The sequence below is a fragment of the Cryptomeria japonica genome, chromosome 9 (genome assembly GCF_030272615.1).
Source record: "Cryptomeria japonica chromosome 9, Sugi_1.0, whole genome shotgun sequence".
NCBI lineage: Eukaryota > Viridiplantae > Streptophyta > Pinopsida > Cupressales > Cupressaceae > Cryptomeria > Cryptomeria japonica.
The window spans coordinates 278779991-278798462 of NC_081413.1; the positions used below are offsets into that span (position 1 = coordinate 278779991).

General features: G+C 37.7%; 1 protein-coding gene across 2 annotated transcripts in view; it reads left to right on the forward strand.

Moving 5' to 3' along the window:
• LOC131053251 (endoplasmic reticulum oxidoreductin-2) overlaps positions 1 to 17092 on the forward strand; it is an 82179-nt gene extending 65087 nt beyond the window's left edge. Inside the window, exons 7-9 of one of the 2 annotated variants that reach the window (XM_057987868.2) lie at positions 16016 to 16218; positions 16376 to 16493; positions 16617 to 17092. In XM_057987868.2, the coding sequence (XP_057843851.2) occupies positions 16016 to 16218; positions 16376 to 16493; positions 16617 to 16766 (471 nt within the window). In that variant the 3' untranslated portion in view covers positions 16767 to 17092. Of the gene's footprint in view, positions 1 to 16015; positions 16219 to 16375; positions 16494 to 16616 lie in introns of those variants that run through there. The other variant, XM_057987869.2, reaches the window with a different exon arrangement.
• Positions 17093 to 18472: the final 1380 nt, after the last annotated feature.

The following is an 18472-nucleotide window of genomic DNA, read 5'->3' on the forward strand; positions in this document are numbered from 1 at the left end:
ATTTCTATGAAGGAAAATTGAGCAAAATGCCAATTTCGCTCCTGACCCTTCCAAAGGGTCCAAAGGGAATTTTTCTTGAGGCCTGTACCTTGCCCAAGGTCCAAAGCGAAATCCTTCTTTTAGGCCTTTTTGGGGGTCAAATAAATGATGTCTTCAGGAGAGAGGGATTGAAAGGTCAAGTCTAAGACAAGGCTAAGTGAAAAGGAGTATGAATTGAGCCTAGAGGATCAAATTTGCTCCTAACCCTTCCAAAGGTACAAAAGCGAATTCTTTCAAAATCTACATCTCATCTCCAGTTTGGGTAGAATCCTTGGTTCAAGAACTTTTCATAAGGAAGAATGACCTCATCCAAGCCTTAAGGACCTATAATCATGGTTTGAGCTAGTAGAAATGAGTAAACTTGATGAATTTGAACACAAATGTCAAATTTGCTCCTGATCCTCTCTAAGGTACAGGAGCGAGTTTCTTCTAAAAGTGTGTCTTTTCCTCCTAGCTTCAAGGGAAATTGATTCAGATATCTTCTTGTTGATGATTTAAGGTAAGAAATGCCATGTTAGAATATATATCATGTATTCTTAATCATCTTTTGTTTTCTTTGTAGATCAAGGTCGGTCGGTCTAGAAGGAAGAACAAACAAAGACAAGGAGGACGTCATTAGGAAGCTTCATCAGCCTCAAGGGGCCCCTTAAGCACATAAAAGAAGACTCAAATTGCTAAAGACTTCAAGTGTTCAAGGAATTGCAAGCAATAGAACAAGTTATCCTCAAGATCTTCATTCTACCACATTAAGAGATCACAAAATGTCAAAGGAGGGATCATACAAACATTTCAAGGCAAGATGAGCTACTAGAGAAGGTGAGTTGACCATGACTTCCTATCACCATTATGCAAAATCAAGAGGAGGCTTCATCAAACACAAGAGAGTCAAGGAGAGGTACGCTATTCACCAGGTACATCAAGGAAGGAGGATCAACCAAGGTCAGTGCAAGGGTACGTTGAAGAAGCAGATAGTTTTAGAAGAGTTAATCAAAGTTATCTTCTCATCATCATCACATTGAGTGTTAAAAGAGATACGACATTCCTTGACCAAGCACAAACTCAAGACAAGGTGGCATCCCAGTCACTGTTCCTCTAGTCAGAAAGGTCCACATCAGCATGTCTTGATTCGATGAATCACGCTTATGCATGAAGGCAGAAACTCCGATGTACCTACCCTTGTTTCCTATTGGTTCACAAATATTGAATGCAATTATTTCATTGGCTAAAGGAGTTTGTTGTAACAAACCCTAATTAGGGTTTCCATCTTGTAATCCTAGCCATTGATTGTAAATCAATCAGAGCCATTGAAATGTAAAGAGATCTCTATAAAAAGCTCTGGCTCTTCATTTGTAAAGGTTAATAGTTGGTTAATAGTCAATAGTGAATAGCTTGTGAATATAATAGAAGAATAGAAGCTTAGATAGTAATTAGAATAGAGTAGGAAGAGAAGGCAAGAAATTGTTGCCTTGGTTGTAAAAGACTCCATTTTCATTGAAGATATGGTGAAATATGTTGTTTCTTTGCAATGTGCATGGTTTCTTGTTGAATCTTCATATTAGATGGTAGATAATTAGATTGAATGGAGAAAATTGTTGAATGCACTCGTGTGGAATCCGCCTGGTCCATACCACTAGGCTCTAGCCTCTTACTGATTGTAAGTGCGCCCTGCATGGTCAACTGGCATTGAATGAGCTTAATCTCAAATTGTTATACGTACATTGTTCATGCATTAACTTGAATGGTGATCAGTGTCTGATGGTGTAACAATTTGAACATATTCGAAGCGTCCCTTAGAAGATTGCACTGAGCTTGCATCAAATTGTTCTAGTTGATGGTGAGACCTAGCCCAGTAGGACCCCGCCTAGTCATTCATCTATATTCTTACATTCTAGGTCCTAGAATTGATTCTCTAAACCCTATGCTTTTGATATTTCTTTATTCTCCCCAGTGAGTAGATAGGACTTGAGTTCCAGCAAATCAAGCTTTCAAGAATACAAACGTAAGTCCCCTTGTGATTCTAGCATAATCACATCATACCACAAGAGCTTATCCACACGTAGAGACCCTACATGCAAGAACCTTGGAGTTATTTCGATTGATCCTTAGGCAAATCTTCAACATTCAAGTAACTTTGTTCAAGAGAGGATAAGATACTTAAGGTATTTTATTGTGTGTTCGCATGTGCATGGAAAACACATCAACAACGTCCAAACTCACTTAAGTGGTTTAATAAAAATCAATTTATCATATTTAAGTGGCTTTTAATTTTAATAAAGTCACTTTATGAATTTATAATATCCATATAAGTTAATTTAATAACTTAACCACTAAAATATTAATATCTCCTTCAATATTCAGTCTTTTGATGTGTCATCTAAAGCTAGAGTCAACACTTAATAACCCCCATGTGTCCAAGTGCCCTGACTAAAGATAGCACTATTGCTAGATTAACTTACTATAAATAATAAGTCCCTCAACTTAAGTCCACACACTGACTGCAAAGGCCCTGGAACTGAACCCAAGACTGAACTGAAGAAGTGGAACTGCCACTAAGATGCTCTATCCAAACATGTTAGCCTACGAGAGTCCAAATAATAGTTTAATCCATCAGCAACTGATACTGACTAGAGTAGGGACATTACAGTATCAATGGCCGGCCATAATGGTTGCAACTTTCAGGGAATAAGAGGCCTAAGACAAGAATATCCACTTAATCCCCATCTTTTCATCATGATGGGTGAGTATCTCATATTGCTTCTCAAAAGGGCCAATAGAAATGACGAATCTTTGGGCTTCCAATAGCAAAAGGATGTTAGAGGTTTATAAGATTTAAGTTTGTAGATGATGTAATGTCCCTTTTTTCGGGTTCTCTTGCATTATTGATGAAATTGACCTTTTGGGTGTGTGTCAACCTGATCAAATTGGGTATTTGATGTTACCTGGTTGAGTCCGTTTATCTTCTTTCATCATCGCTATCATCATGTGCAGTCAATTTTAAATTCTAATGCTTTTCAAGCATTGTAGCTACTTGGGTTTAATATTGAGCTATATTTAATTAATTTTACTAAGGTTACCTTTTTAATTAAAATAATTAATTGGGCATCTCAGTATTATAGCTCGTTGGAAAGAGAACAAAAAGTGCTAGAAATGTTTAAAAATAAATTAAATCACTTTTTGGAGTTAAAAAGCTTATTAAATTAATAAAGTGATTTTAAAGTGGAGTTTTACAAAAAGTTCTCAAAAAATGGTTATAAAAAGGGGTTGGAGAGCTCATTTGGCAGGATACAATTTATGAGTTTATTCCATTTTTTGGATTGAGAAACCCTTGTGTTATTGGAGATTGAATTGGTTCATCTCAGCCTTTGGAGGGCAAAAACTCCCTTTGGGAAGATCAGTTTTGGTGGTGGAAGATCTACCCTAGCTTTTTTTTGGTGGAGTCATCCAGAGTTCGTAGTTGGTTTTAAAGATTGAGGTTTGCTAATTTGTGATGTCTTCAGCAAAGAAAAATTTCAAGAATTTAATGATTATCTATATTTGAAGGTTTTTGATACTTACATTATTGGAAGTTGTTTTTTACTGGCATGACAAGGAGCATGGGAATAATGAAGTATTTTGATCTTCCTAGCTGGACATGAGAAGAGGATTATTTATTGTTATTATTTGAGATGCCATATTTTGGAGATTCATGGTTCGGAGCTGAAGTTGGATGCTTTTCATTGGTGAGTGCTTTGATGCTATTGATGGGTGTGGGTGTATTATATGCCCTAGTCATGACAGTAATGTCGGCTGGTGTTTGGTTAATGTTGCTAGTAATCCAAGGGGACTTACATTTGGATCATTCTTTCACTTCTTTGTTGTGGCTGGAACTTCACCATTGGATATAGCAATTTTGTGATGCTTCTACTTCGAACAAATTGAATTGGAATGAATTGAAATGAAAGGGGAAAGGATTTAGGAAGACTAAGCTAAATCTAAGAACTCAATAGATAACAATGGTCCAGGTGAGATCAACCACACTTTACTTCGCCACTAGTAGACAACTACATAAAGATGGTGCAATCTTCAAAGGTTGTGCTTGTAAGATTTTAAACCATTAAAGAACACCATTAGAGAACAATGTTCATCCAACAATTTAGATTAAGAACACACATATAAGAGCTTAGTCCAACCTTGCACTGTGGATAGAAATCATCTATCAACAAAAGGTATGAGCAAGCGATCTCATCATAAAACATTGCAATCAACTTCGTTCATCTAAATGCTTGAAACAAATCTAAACTAATTGAGGAAGGTGAAACCATGCAAGCCACGAAATAACACAAGTGAACACAATTAGTGAACAATGTACATTGTTATTATCTCAATAACTTATTGCAACAATTTCATACAATCTCCCCGCTTTACAAATGAAGGGGTGACCCCCTTTTATATGCCTCCAAGAGGAAAATGGACGGTCGATATTTCAAACCAATCAATGGCTAAGATTAAACATGCAAAACCCTAATTAGGGTTTGACCAAGAGATTCCCAACCATGACGCCAAGTAGTGGGAATAATCATAAATGAGGAATCACGCCCACTATGTATTAATTGCTCTCTGCCCCAAAAATGGCATCCATAATGCATTAAGTGCCCATCACTCCTCAAAATCATCCATTATGCATTAAATGAGCCACTACCTACTTCCTTGAATATGCCAGCCACCATGCAATTAATCAGCCACCACTAGGTCAAAATGTTCACTAGCAGTAAATGCGCCTTCATGCCACCATGCAAGTGGACCCCACCATCATAGGAACTTCTATAATTTTTCGAGTTGTGTTTCATTAATACAAAATATTCTCTTTGCATGTCGCCAACTCATCCTTTACAAGAATCTTTCCATTTTGGGCTCACAAAAGATATTTTGGAAGATTTTCTTGCCTTGAAAGAATTTTAACAATCTTTTCCACTTCTGAAGGATTCCTAAATGCTTGGAAATTTTCGAGAGAGAATATTTCCAGAGAGATTTTTGTCATGAAGGAAAAATTGTGTTCTTGTGCACACCTCATCCTAAAGGTTGACCATTTTTTTCACATCTGAGGAATTTACCTTTTCCGGAATTTTGGAGAGAGAAAATCCTCACTTAGCCAATTTTCCTTGTGCTTTGAAATTCTTCACCTTGGGCGCATCTCTTCCCTGAGGAAGGGACTTTTAGAAATTTTGAAATTTTCCTCGTCTTTAAATTCCACACTCTGTTTTGTCCTTGGGTGCATTTGCTAGGAAGTGGAGGAATTTTGGAAAATTAGACTTTTCTTTCTTGATGTCACTTTGGCATCCATTCCTTTCCTCGAGCTCATTTTCTTCATGGTGAAGGAATTTTTGATGTGGAGGAAAATTCCTCAACCTCATTTTGGTGCCCAACTTGATCTTGATTCTACTTTACCCCGAAGGAAGGAAATTCTTCATGCCTTAGCCAAATTTCATGTTTTCCAAGGCCTTGAACATACCTGGGGCGCATTTTAACTCTTGAGGAGGAATTTTGGTTGGAGGAAAGAATTCCTCCTTGACCCCATTCTAGCGGTCTCCTTTTGCCTTGGGCGCATTCTGCTTGTGGAGGAGGAATTTGAGTTGAAGGAGAAAATCCTACAAGCTTAGGGAAATGTGCTCCTCACCTTGTCTTGGGTGCAAATCTGGAGTGGAGGAGGAATTTCCTCTACAAGGAAGAATCCTCCCTTGCATGGTTTTGGCACCCTCCTCTTGCCTCGGGTTTTAATCTTAAGGTGATGGAGGAATTTTGGTAAAACTGGATTTTCCTCCATGTCTTGATTCTAGCACCCATCTTTGTCTTGGAGCACTTTTTGGGTGGTGTGAAGGAATTTAGATAGATTTTGAACTTTCTCCCTTTGCCTTGGATTTTTGAGCTCATCACCTGAATTTGGATGCCATTTTTAGATTGAAGAGAATTTCTCATTGAAGGAATACTTTCCTGCCTTAGGATGGATTTTTCATGCTTTTTCCACTTCAGGAAAAAATTCAGGTGACACTAAAAATAGACTTACTAAAAATGGTAAGTTTGTTTAAATGCAAAAGTAGGCCAATCCGGGACGTAGTGAAACTTACTAAAAATAGTAAGTGCTTAAAATTCGCTCAAATTTCACTAGTAGTTTCCTTGAAGGGTTTTGACTTCATTGCAACGTCCTGATTTTCAAAAACCCCAAGGAAATGACCTCAAATCTAAGTCTAAAGGGCAAAAACCCTAAAATCCACAAAAAAAGCTCCAGATGTAGACAAATTCGCTCAAAACACTAGCAGACTTGATCAAAATTTATCAAAAATACTTGCAAACCGGGGAGACCAAAAGGATTGCTGCGAAAAGACCCAAAGAACCATAACCAAAAGACCAAGAGGACCAAAAATGCAGGGGGTCCCCATTTGCAATGGGGCGATGTGTGAAAATGTGACAAGAAGTATTAACTTGGAGATTTGCAGTTAAAATATGCTTGACATGAGGATTATGTCTAGACTGATGTGAGATTTGTGAATGCTTCTAGAGATAGAAGCAATTGTTGGCTGAAGTGATTCAAGGGTTTCAGGCTATCATTGTTGCTGAGGATTCAAAGATTGCATCACTGAGTGCATTTGTTGGCTTCAGGAATCATTAAGTCTGCCCAAGAAAGTGCAAACTTGTACATGCAGTTAAGATTATACAGTGCCTACTGAACTGGGTGATTATTATTAAACAAGCCCTTCTTATTTCATCACACTATCAATAATCACCCAGTTCAGTAGGCACTGTATAATCTTCACTACATGTACAAGTCTACACTTTCATATTTAGACAACTAAAAAATGCCTTGCTCGTTATTAGACAACTTTTGTTCAATTTGTCAATGAGTCCAAATCTGTTGTCATTTCAATAAGGTTAGGTTGCAAAAAAGAAGGCAGATTTTGAATACGTTGGGATACAAAGAAGGCTGGCTTCCCTCAACATAGTGGGGATTGTAAAAGGGAAGATCACAGCAAAGCTCATTAAATAGATAAATTGTTGGTTGAAGAGTACTTGTATTTATGTGTTTTCTTAATGTTTGAAAAATTTGTACAGTTATTGCCAAGTGTTTCCCTGAGTTGTAAAAAAGAATTCGGTCACTGAGTTATTGACAATTCCAGTTTTTTTTAACTATGGAGTGAAATATTAAATAAGTGTTAAGTTGGTTTTTCAAGTTTTTTGTTTTTGGTTATGTTAGTGGGAGTGTTTTCGTTTTAAGCTTTGTATTAGTTTGTTTCCCAAACTAGCCTCATAACTATTTGTATGTTACTCTGGTATGTCGTTTTCTGTAGGATCAAAACTTCTTATTGATCTTTTCTAGTCTCACAGATGCCAATGTGTTCAATATATAATGTAATATATTTTGTTTAACAAAGTTAAAAAATGCCTTGAGACTTAGTTACCAAATTTCACATTGTCCTTAGTTATTTGGAAATAACCAATCTTTTGGTTCTTTGTGCACCGATATATCATGGTAAGTGGCTTTATATTAAGAGACTTTATGTCGCAAATGGAGTGATTGTTTATTTTAGTTATTATATTTAATTTGTGTGGTACATGCTCACTACATTCAAAATTGGAATTCTATAGTTTCTTCTATATGTATAGCAACTGACATTAGTTTATGTTGGGAAAAATGTTGTATACCTTACATATAGGAATATTGAATATTTAGCGTTGTTGTGGTCCATCTCAAAATGGATACCACATTTAATAGGTGCAATATGTTTCCTTGGTAGTCATGTAACATAGGAAATGGACTTAATGTGAGTGGCATATTGCAGAAATGCATTTGATATTGAGGTCATGGTTAAGTGAGCACATGACTTAATGATTTAACGTCGAAGAGATTTTGGGCAAATGCAATTAATGTGGGGGCCACATTGAGGAAATGCATTTAATAATTAGATGTCTTATAAAAAAAATTAATGTGGGATTGATTGCATGGGACAAGTCATTTTGGACACATGGATTGGAGAAAGCATTTGGGTTGTCTTCGAGGTTGTAACAACTCTTGGTCTTAGAGTCAAACTTGGGCACCCAACTTGGAGATGTTCTTGGGTGCATTGATTAAGGGTGGCTAGATAACTTAGTTTTTCACTCCTGCTCTTATGTCTATAAATAGTAGGCTTGAAATGGAAGTCGGACATCATTTTTTGGTTGATCATCTTGCATATGCTCATTGTGAGTGAAGCTGGTGTATGCATTTGAAGGAGTGAGTTGCTTGTTGAGGAGATTTTGAGGTGCATGGGGATATGTTGCTCTGAATTGTTCTTGGATTGGTCTCATAAGGAATGCAACAATGATTGCTCACTGTTGTTGAAGAAGGCCATAATGGCTGGACCAACCTTCCGCGAAATTATCAGGAACAGGATCCTTGGTAGATTTTTGGTTGCTGCTGGGTCAGTCTCAAAGCTGAGGGTCCCAACCAGTACAGCATTGCATGTTTTTCTCCTTGATTGAGTCGGAGTTTGATATTGTACAGTAACTGTTTTGTTGCTGAAGATAAATTGGTTTTTGCTGCTTTGGAGGTTGATTTTTTTTTTCCGAAAGGTTTTTCCTAGGGTATTGTTGATGTGTTTTTTATGATGATGTCTAACACAGAATAAAGTTACCAATGGTCACCTTACTCTCTTTTGATCAAGGTTAGGCCGTATGCTAAGATTGCAAAAAAAGATCAAACGGCTAACTCCAAGGTTTTGTTATGCACGAACATGACTCAGTCGACATATGTGTTTACTAGTAATCCAAGGGGCCTTACATATTCTCAAAGAAGATTCTGACGAATTTGCAGGTTCAAGGATTTTTTACTCGAATGATTTGGCTTTAAATATCTCTTTTTAGGATTTTTTGGATAAAATATGTGGAAAGTAAAGAGGAAGGGTTGAGAGAACTACACTAAATCTAATCTAACCCTATGAACAAAGAGATGGGATTACTTGTGCAAAATCAAACCACGCTTCGCTTTGCGAGCATAGCACAACTACACAAAGGTGGTGCAATCTTTAGGGGTTGTGAAATAATTTTTCAAATTACCAATGAATGCCATCAATTCGAACAACATCCACCCAATAATCGAAGTTAAGTCCACACATATAATAGACTCAGACTAACCTTACAAAGTAGGCAACAATCAGCTGCAAACAAACGGTATGAGCTCAGATTTTACAACAAGCAATCCTATCAAATCTTGTTCATTTAATAACTTAAAAGCAAATCTATTGTAAACGAAGAGAGTGAGACTATGCAAGCCTTAAGGGAACACGAGAATACACCAACAATTGAACAATGTATTAAGTGATTTGCTTCAAAACTTATAGCAACAATCTCTAAAATCAATCTCTCCTTTTTACAAATGAGGGGATCGCCCCTTTATATAGGCCTTAAATCAAGAAGGCATGTAAACCTTAATTAGGGTTTCGCCCAAAAGATTCCCCACACATGATGCAACAAGGTGGGAATCAGCAATTAATGCCCATGAAACCCATATACAATTAATTCAAACATGCCCAAAATGGCATCCATTCATGCATTAAATGCCCCACTTACATCAAGCTCGCCCAACATAAAATGAATATTCCCCATGCAAAAATAAATGCCCATCATTCCTCCTTGCGATGACAACATGCAGAAGGAATCTGTCATAAAATTATAAATATGGCGGCTGCATGCAAAAGATTCTTCATGCATTCAACATGCATTGACTAGGCCGCCACTTTGTCAAAATATTCCAGCAGTAAGTGTGTCGCCACTACTTGGTCAAAAGATTCTCGTCTAAGAATGGATGACCGTTGTCGTGCTTATTAATTGCATATGTGATGAATTTGGAGATGGTGGCTTCTAATTCACCCACGGCAACACTTGGCGCACTCTCAATCTGATACTCCATCAAGGTGATTTCCTCTTCACTCTTGGAGAAGAAGTTCTCCCATTCTGCCATCATTTCTTGTGCCTTTTTCATCATGTTGGAAAATGAAGAAACATTCTCAAAATGTTCCTTAGAAAATGACCCTACAAAGAAGAATTTGTGCAATTGGGTTCTCAAGAAGTTCACTATTACTCCATCTTCATTTAGTTTCTTCACGAACAATGCTTCAATCACACTGATGATTTCTTCTTGTACCCTTCTAATTGAGTCCTTTAAAGTCAAAGACTCCATGTTAAATCTTTCAAAGATATTCTTTCTGGAGCAAACGGCGCAGAACCATCGGGGAAAATCATATATCTCATTCTCCTGAGTCACTTTCCCATCAATTAATGTTTGCTTCGGAACTTTCATTAGAGCTCTGAGTCGTGGAATGGTTAAGTCGTGATAGATGTGAACATCCTCCCATAGACCTACCCGCTACTTCCAATTTGTTTAGAAGGGCAACAAATTTGGAATGAAGACTAGCCAAGTCTTCAATGAATTTTCCAACTGTAGTAAAAACATCTTCCACCCATTCCCTGGAACATCGAGCCATTTCTCTGATTGTGTGTCATCAAAGACTTCCTTAGGGAGAGAGGAAGGAGGAATAAATGATGGATCTGCCTCCCTAAGCAGCCGCTTGAGACCTCTAATATAGTCGCACAAGGCCTTGTTTTCTTCTTTCAACCTTTTACATTTTGCCTTCGTTTTCTGCATCTTTTCTCTCATAGCTAGAGAAGATCCTTCAAAGTCTTTTATCACTTGCTCTGTGGAAGCATGCCCTAGATCAACTTGTCTGATTACATAGTCATCTGGCCTGATTTCATTCCTGTCCTTATTTGCTACCGACTCAGCTATATGCAAAGTTCGGGATCCAAACTCATCTCTCGCAACTTTGGAGAACTACCGAGGTGCCTTCTTCTCCACTGGTTTATCCATCCTGTTCAGGAGTTCTTTTAACTCTCGTGCTAGATCTACTTCTTTTTCTGGTTCCTTCCTCAATCTATCTTTCAGCCAATCAGGAGCGGAAATTGGTTGATTTTGAATCTCCATCTGCTCATGCTCCTGTGAAACTTCTTCCATTTCACCAAGGATGGCTTCTATGAAACTATCTTGGCGTGGCTCTTCAGGATGAGAGGAAAGTCCTTGTCTTTGCATCATTGGCTGATTTGGCCTGTGTGAGGCACTAATGCTGAGAACATCTTGTGCTGGAGCGCTGTAGGGAACATTGCCTTGAGGTAGATTTAATGGATCTTCTTGCGTAAACATTTCTACCTGCCGCATGCTGGAAGAGCTATCTGGCGATTTGCATCCTTCCCACCCTTTGCTCTTTTCTGCGGTGGCTCTTCTTCCTGTTGAACTCCCTGCTGGGTTTCCTGTTGGGCTTCCTGTTGGGCTTCTTGCTGGACTTATTTCTTCTTTGTTGTTCTCGGCCTCTTTGGAGCACTCTTTCTTTTATTAGGCTCAACTACCTTTTGTCAAACTTCTCCTTCTTCAGCTTGCTCCTGTGAAGATCCTTCAGTAGCTTCACTGTGGGAATCCAAATTCCCCATCAACTGGTAAGTCAGGTGGACATTTCCTTCTCTCAACCTCCTGATATGCCAATCTACCCAATGTTCGGTGAATTTCAGTACGGGTTTGGCCAAAATGTTCAAATCATCAATTTCGGGCTCTGACCAATTTGGAAGTTGAATGGGTTGATCCTTCACCTTTTCAAATTCAGGTTGCACCAAGTCCGAATCCTCCTTCACTTGATCCGGCACCTGCATTACTTCACCTATCCTAATTGTGTCAAGGGGTAGCCTTGAAAACATTTTCTTCCCGACCTCAAGGTCATCTTTGGCACCTGCCCAATATTCTTCTAGGTGAAACTTGTGTACAAATTTCAATCCAGCAACCTTCCCGATCTTACGATATGGATCGTAGTGGGATCTGGATGTGTAGAACATTAGGCGGTAGAATGCTAATTCCTTTGCTGCCTTCTTAGCTGCTGCTAGGTTCGGGCACACTTCCACATAATCGCCCAGGACAACTGGGAATTCAATAGACAACTTATTTTTCTTCTTCTGAATTTGATCATATGCTGTCAGCTGCCTCATAAGTTCTAGCAGTATTAGTTTGTTGGATGGATACCGTGGTAGTTTATACAGCTGGAAATTGAATTCCCGTGTGCTGATGTAGGTGAACTTTGGAAATTCTAGGAAAGTGGCTCCAAATTTCTGAACCAATGCCCTAGCTTGTGGTGACACTCTTGTGTGGAGCTCATTCTGCATAAGTCTAGTCAGGTACATGGTAAAAGTGTCATTCGCCAGCTTGAAAGAATTAGTATTGTAGAGGTGCAGCTGAGAATAACATTCATGAACTTTCAATTGTGTCAGTCCACAACCCATGACTCCTTTTCCCGACAAACCATCGAAGCCACCCATCCTTGCAAGCATATAAATTACATAGGAGCTCATATAGAAGGATCGAGACTTCTTTTCTTTCAAATCTAACCCATGATTCCTTTTCCCGACAAACCATCGAAGCCACCCATCCTTGCAAGCATATGAATTACATAGGACCTCATATAGAAGGATTGAGACTTCTTTTCTTTCAAATCTTTCAATTGTTCATGCATGTAATGGCTAATTAGTCTGGCCCAGTCTACCAACCCATTGGCATTCATGACTTCGCCAATGTAGAAAAACATCCATGGCTTGAAATTTACGGCATTTGAACATACCATTATCCTGCTCGACATCATTATCAGGTCCACATACTCTTGCTTGAATTCAAAAATGGTGAGTGTCTTAGGCATTTTGGAGATGTGCGGTCTAGGTTTCCAACCAACTCTTGTTGATAATACCTGCACATCTGTTAGGACCCGTCTCATACACTGCCTTAGCCCCATTCATGGTCCTGTAGGTCATGGAATGATGAGAGGGAATACCAAAGGCTTCCCCAATTGATTCCAGAGTCAAGGTGGCTAACAACTTGCCACTTGATGTTGAAATTGTCCTCCTCTCCGGATTGTAATGTTTCGCACATTCCAGGATCAAGTTTGGACATTGGATAGCAGAGGGGAAACCAGCTGCTGCAACAATTCCACTTTTGACAATTCTAGCAATGGTAGGTGATGGACTATGCCCTTCTGTCCCAAACATCCCGATTTTGAAGGCAGCCATGTTGAATGTTCCTAAATTTGTATCATTGATTTCCTTCCATCTGGACAACATCTTGGATTCTGGAAGGAATCCTTTCATTTCAGCCTTTATCTGTGCCTGCCTGGTAGTAGTTGCCACCATGCTTGATTCCGCCATTTCATGAATAAATCAATACTTACTATGAACAAAGCCTCCAGAAAAGAATAAAATATTTTTTAAGTTTGACTTCTTTCTCTTTCTCTCCAACTTTTCTTTCTCCAAATTCGCATGTGAAGAATGAATTGTACTTGTGTGTTTATATAGAATTCTTCCAACATGTTGCTAAGTTGGCGAAGGTCAATTTAGGCAATTGTCTTAATGATGCGTCATACATTCCTTTCCAACATGCCATGCAAACGGGCTCCACCATCGCAGTTGAGTTCCAAAATGTTATTTTCTCTTAATGCATCGAGTTGTACATCATGATTTGGAATATTCTCTTGCCAACTCGCCAACCTTCCTTTTTTTGAATTTTGGAGGGATTTTTTGAAAGTTTGACTTGATCTTCTTTATCCATCCACTTGGCGCAAAACCCTAGGATAGAGAAAATCTTGGGAGAAAGAATTCCTGACTTGAGAATTTTCATGAAGCTCTTTTAGCTTTTCCGACTTTGAAGGGGATTTTCAACGCTTTTCCACCATATCCTATTTTTTAGGAACTTTCCTAAAATTTAGGAACCGGGTCCAAGAGAGATTTCTATCATGATTCCAAATCTGCAAAATTTTTTAAATTCAGACGAGATTTGGTGTCTAAAAAAAGGATTTTTCTAAAAATTTTCCAAGGGGATTTCCTGTGTTTCATTCCATTCCTGATCCTCAATTTCCCCTTTGCCTTGGAAAATTTTGAATTCCTAACTTGGGCATAGAATTTCGACCTTGATGGAGGATTCTCAAATTTTGAATTTTCCTTGACCCTTGCATTTTGGCGCCTTAACTCTTCCTTGGGTGGAATTTCCACTAGGTCATGGAATTTGGCAATTTTGGAGTTCTCCATGACTCATCCATTTTAGCTCTCCCTTCTATGCATGGGCACATTTTCACTTAAGGAAATTTTGAATTTTATGATTTTCCACAGGCACCTTGATTTGGCACCCTACATCCTAGGGCGCCATTTTCCACTTGGCAAGGAATTTCCTTACTTTCCATTTCTCCACGCTTAGCTCTATTTGGCGCCCTATTCATCTCTTGGGCGCTAGTTTGCACTTGGCAAGGAATTTTGTGTTTTTGGAATTTTCCATGGGGACCTTATTTCAGCGCCCTTGGTCAGACTTGGGCACTATTTTGCCCATGTCATGGAATTTTGTCATTTGAGCATTTTCCTTGACCACCATGTTTTGGTGCCTACTATCTAACTAGTCGTTGATTTCACTAGATGAAGGAATTTCACGACTTTTGAGCATTTTTCTAGACTTAGCCGATTTGGGAGATTTCCAGTTTTAGGATGTCATTTTGGGGAATTTGAAGAGCTTTTCCATGCCTCATGAGATTTTCCAGCTTTCCACTTCTGGAAGGTGAGCCCACACTTAGCCATTTTTTTATCATTCTGCTTGCTTTTGACTTTCCGGATTCAGATGAATCTTCAAGAATGTTCAGTCTTCAATGTTTGTCTGCGAGGGTCCTGCCACAAATATACTTTCCAAAAGTAGAGAGTGCTACAAATTTCAGAGTTAGAGCCCAAAACAGGACATAGAGACACTTACTATAAATAGAAATTACTAAAAATAGTAAGTTTGATTTTTGGCAAAACGAAGATATACCGGGAGCCAGTGAAACCCTTAAAAATAGGAACTTTCTAAAAATAGAAAGTTGCTCAGAATTCATTCAAGTTTCACGTGCCAGATCCTTAGAGGGTCCTGACTCCATTGCAACTTTCAGTTTTCAAAAACCCTAAAAGAAAACCCCTAAAATCTAGGACTGAAGGAAAAAACCCCAAAACTGTCAAAATGAGCCCAGACTTAGCCAAAATTGCTCAAATGAAAAACGGACTTGATCAAACTAACCCCACTCGCAAACTCAGAGAGACCGACGAGATTGCCGCAAAAAGACCCCAAAAACGAAAACCAAAAGACCGAGAGGGCCTAAAAGGTAGGGGGTCCCCATTTGGAATGGGGTGATGTGTGATTAGGTCACAACAGATATATTGGTGTCTATCTCTCTCCCGCTCTTGTGTTGTTGTTCTTGTCTTTCTTTTAATTTTATTATGTATTGTTTTGTGATCTTTCCTCTTACGGTTAATAGTGGGAATTGTATCGTATTACATTTGGTTTCAAAGCTTAGTTTTGAGATTTGGTAGCAGACATTAAGTTTCCGCAATCCATGTGATAGTAATCAGCTGCTTCCTGATTAGATTGTATATGAATTTTTTACTTAAATGTTTCGGATCACACTCTGTGATACATCATCTTAGGATGATAATAGTTAGATTTGGTACTAGTGATTTGTATATTTTCATATATTCTGACTTTCCTAGTTCAAACTTCCAGTCTCTTGCTGCTCTTTAGATCTATATTTGTACACTTATCCAATATAAATAAAACTTTTAGCTTTTGTTATGTTGAAGTTACAGCTTTTCCCATTGCATGCAATAAAGATTGGTAGTTCTGTTAATTTCATGTATCTATACCTTCTATTCACAGGCAATCTGACTATCTTTCACAAGCCGAATACAGCACGGGAAATCCTCTAGAAGAGGAAAAGACACTGTTATTAGTGAAGCAATAGATCTATATTTGTACACTTACCCAATATAAATAAAATTTCCAGCTTTTGTTAATTTTGAAGTTACAGCTTTTCCCGTTGCATGCAATAAAGATTGGTAGTTCTGTTAATTTCGTGTATCTATTACCTTCTATTCACAGGCATCTGACTACCTCTCACAAGCCGAATACAGCACGGGAAATCCACTAGAAGACAAAAAGACACTCTTGTTGGTGAAGCAACTTGTGTATAACGATCGTCTGCAAGCAGCTTGCCCAATTCCATTTGATGAAGCCAAGCTTTGGAAGGGTCAAAATGGGCATGAATTGAAAAGTCAAATTCAGACGCAGTTCAGAAATATCAGGTTTGTTTGATATGTCCTGCATTTCAGACCAAGAATGTCTGTACAATACTTAAAAAGATATATAATGCAGTCTAGCCTGGCATGCAGATCAAGATGGATTTCACATAATGCAAGTGGACCTTTTAATCTTACGATGTTTTTTTTGTAAATCGTACAGTGCATTGATGGATTGTGTAGGATGTGAAAAATGCCGACTTTGGGGAAAGCTGCAAATTCTTGGTCTTGGCACAGCGTTGAAGATTCTCTTCTCGGTGAATGGCCACAAATCTGAACCGGTAAGTCTTGCTCTAACTGCTTCCAGTCCTTTTTCACTTGCTCATTTTCTACAGGGTCTAGAAGTTATGACATGCGCTTTTGTGTTGGATTTTATGGTGTGTGTTGGATTTTATGGTGTACAGTTACAGTTGCAACGGAATGAAGTGATTGCACTGATAAATCTTCTGAATAGATTATCTGAGTCAGTTGAAACTGTTCGTGCACTGGCTTCCATTGCTGAAGTGGCTGAAAAAGAAGGCTACAATTCAGTACCCATCTTTCAGAATTTATGAGGATTTATAGTATCGTTTTGATTTCAAGACGAGAGCAACTACAAGGACTAGCAAGTAAAAATAGAATAAGTGACCAAAAAGGTGTGGTACACAGCTAGCTTGGCGATTTCAGATGCGGTCATGGGCTTGTTCTGAACAAATGCCATTACTGTGATTGTACAGGGATAAAAAGCACCTAGATACTATAGTTATTCACGGCAATTAACAAGGGTTGAAGGATAAAAAGGATGAAAAGGAAGTAACCCAATTTGAGGGAATTTAGATCACCATACGTTACTATGTACATATCAACATGCATATAATTATGAATTTTTTCTTTTCTTGCATTGGCTTTGTGACTGCACATTATGTTTGTTTCCAAGTTCGTATTAGTTGGTCAGTACCCCATTTTCATGGAGGTGATTTATGCATGCGCTGCTCTGTTTTAGTTAAATTGACGAAGGTATAACGAAGTGTTCAAGTACAGGTTAAACTCTTCGCGTGAAATCCTATGAGCTGAAAAAAATTGTGCTATAGTGGCTTATAAAGATCATATAATCTGCTTGTATAATTTACTTCAAGCTCATTAGCTTTGCCTAAACATTATTAATTATTTAAAATCTATGAAATGGACATACTTGATGAGAACGTTAATTGAGAGGGTAATGTATTTAGAAACAGAAAAGGACCAAATGGATGAAATACGACCCACAAATGGGAGCTTCATTAACTGTACGTATGACATCTTGAACAGAAACATTTGCGTAGGTATGCATGGGAAGGGTTGAAAAAAGACAAATTGAAATCTATATATATTTTGTTTGCTACCTGTCCAAAAAAAATTAAATGGTACCGTCAATTGAAATGAGTAGTGTAAAATCTCAAGGTGTGGAATGCAGTACATGTATGGGACCCTTGCAAATCCAAAAGCATTGGCACAATCAAATTCAGAAACAAGATGAAACAGCTTTAATATATATTATTAACTGATTGTGCTTAAATTGCTGGTACATAGGGGAGAGGATAAAAAGTAAAGAATGTTTCAATAATTGAGGGTATTTGTCATAATTTGATTCATTAATAAAATATATAACTAATTTGTACAATCTTAAAAGTAATTTTTTCAACACACAAATTAAGCCTTAAATATGTTTTTTAACTTGACATAAATAAAAACTCCTATTTTTCATATTCATCCCCTCTGTGGAACAGCTAGTGTATAATCAATATCTGTAAAACTAGCACTTGCACCAAAGTATATTAAATTTTCAGAATAATAAATTTTATATTAAATTATCATCAGAATATATTAAACGAACTTAGTGTATTAATAATAATTTTTCTATATTAAATTCTAGTTTAATTAGATACCTTGCAAAGAAAAGTATGATGAATGTCTTGCATTTGTAGAGATTAAAAGAACTGCAGATATGAAATCGAGTATACAGATGATGTATATGTTGATGGCAAATTTTGAGTGTTAATTTACAGGGCTGTAGATGCCCATGCAAATAAAATCTTTTGAAGCAGAAAATAGAGAGATGAGAAAGACATTGAATGAAGGCCTAACCGAAGTCTAAACTTCATAATGATCAAGCTAAATATTGACATTTAACAAATCTTAATAAGAGAGATTTATATCAATCATCAAACAGTAAAATATTTAAACAATATAATTTTTTTATTTTTTTGATAAAAGTGGATAGAACCACTGAATTATACTAAAT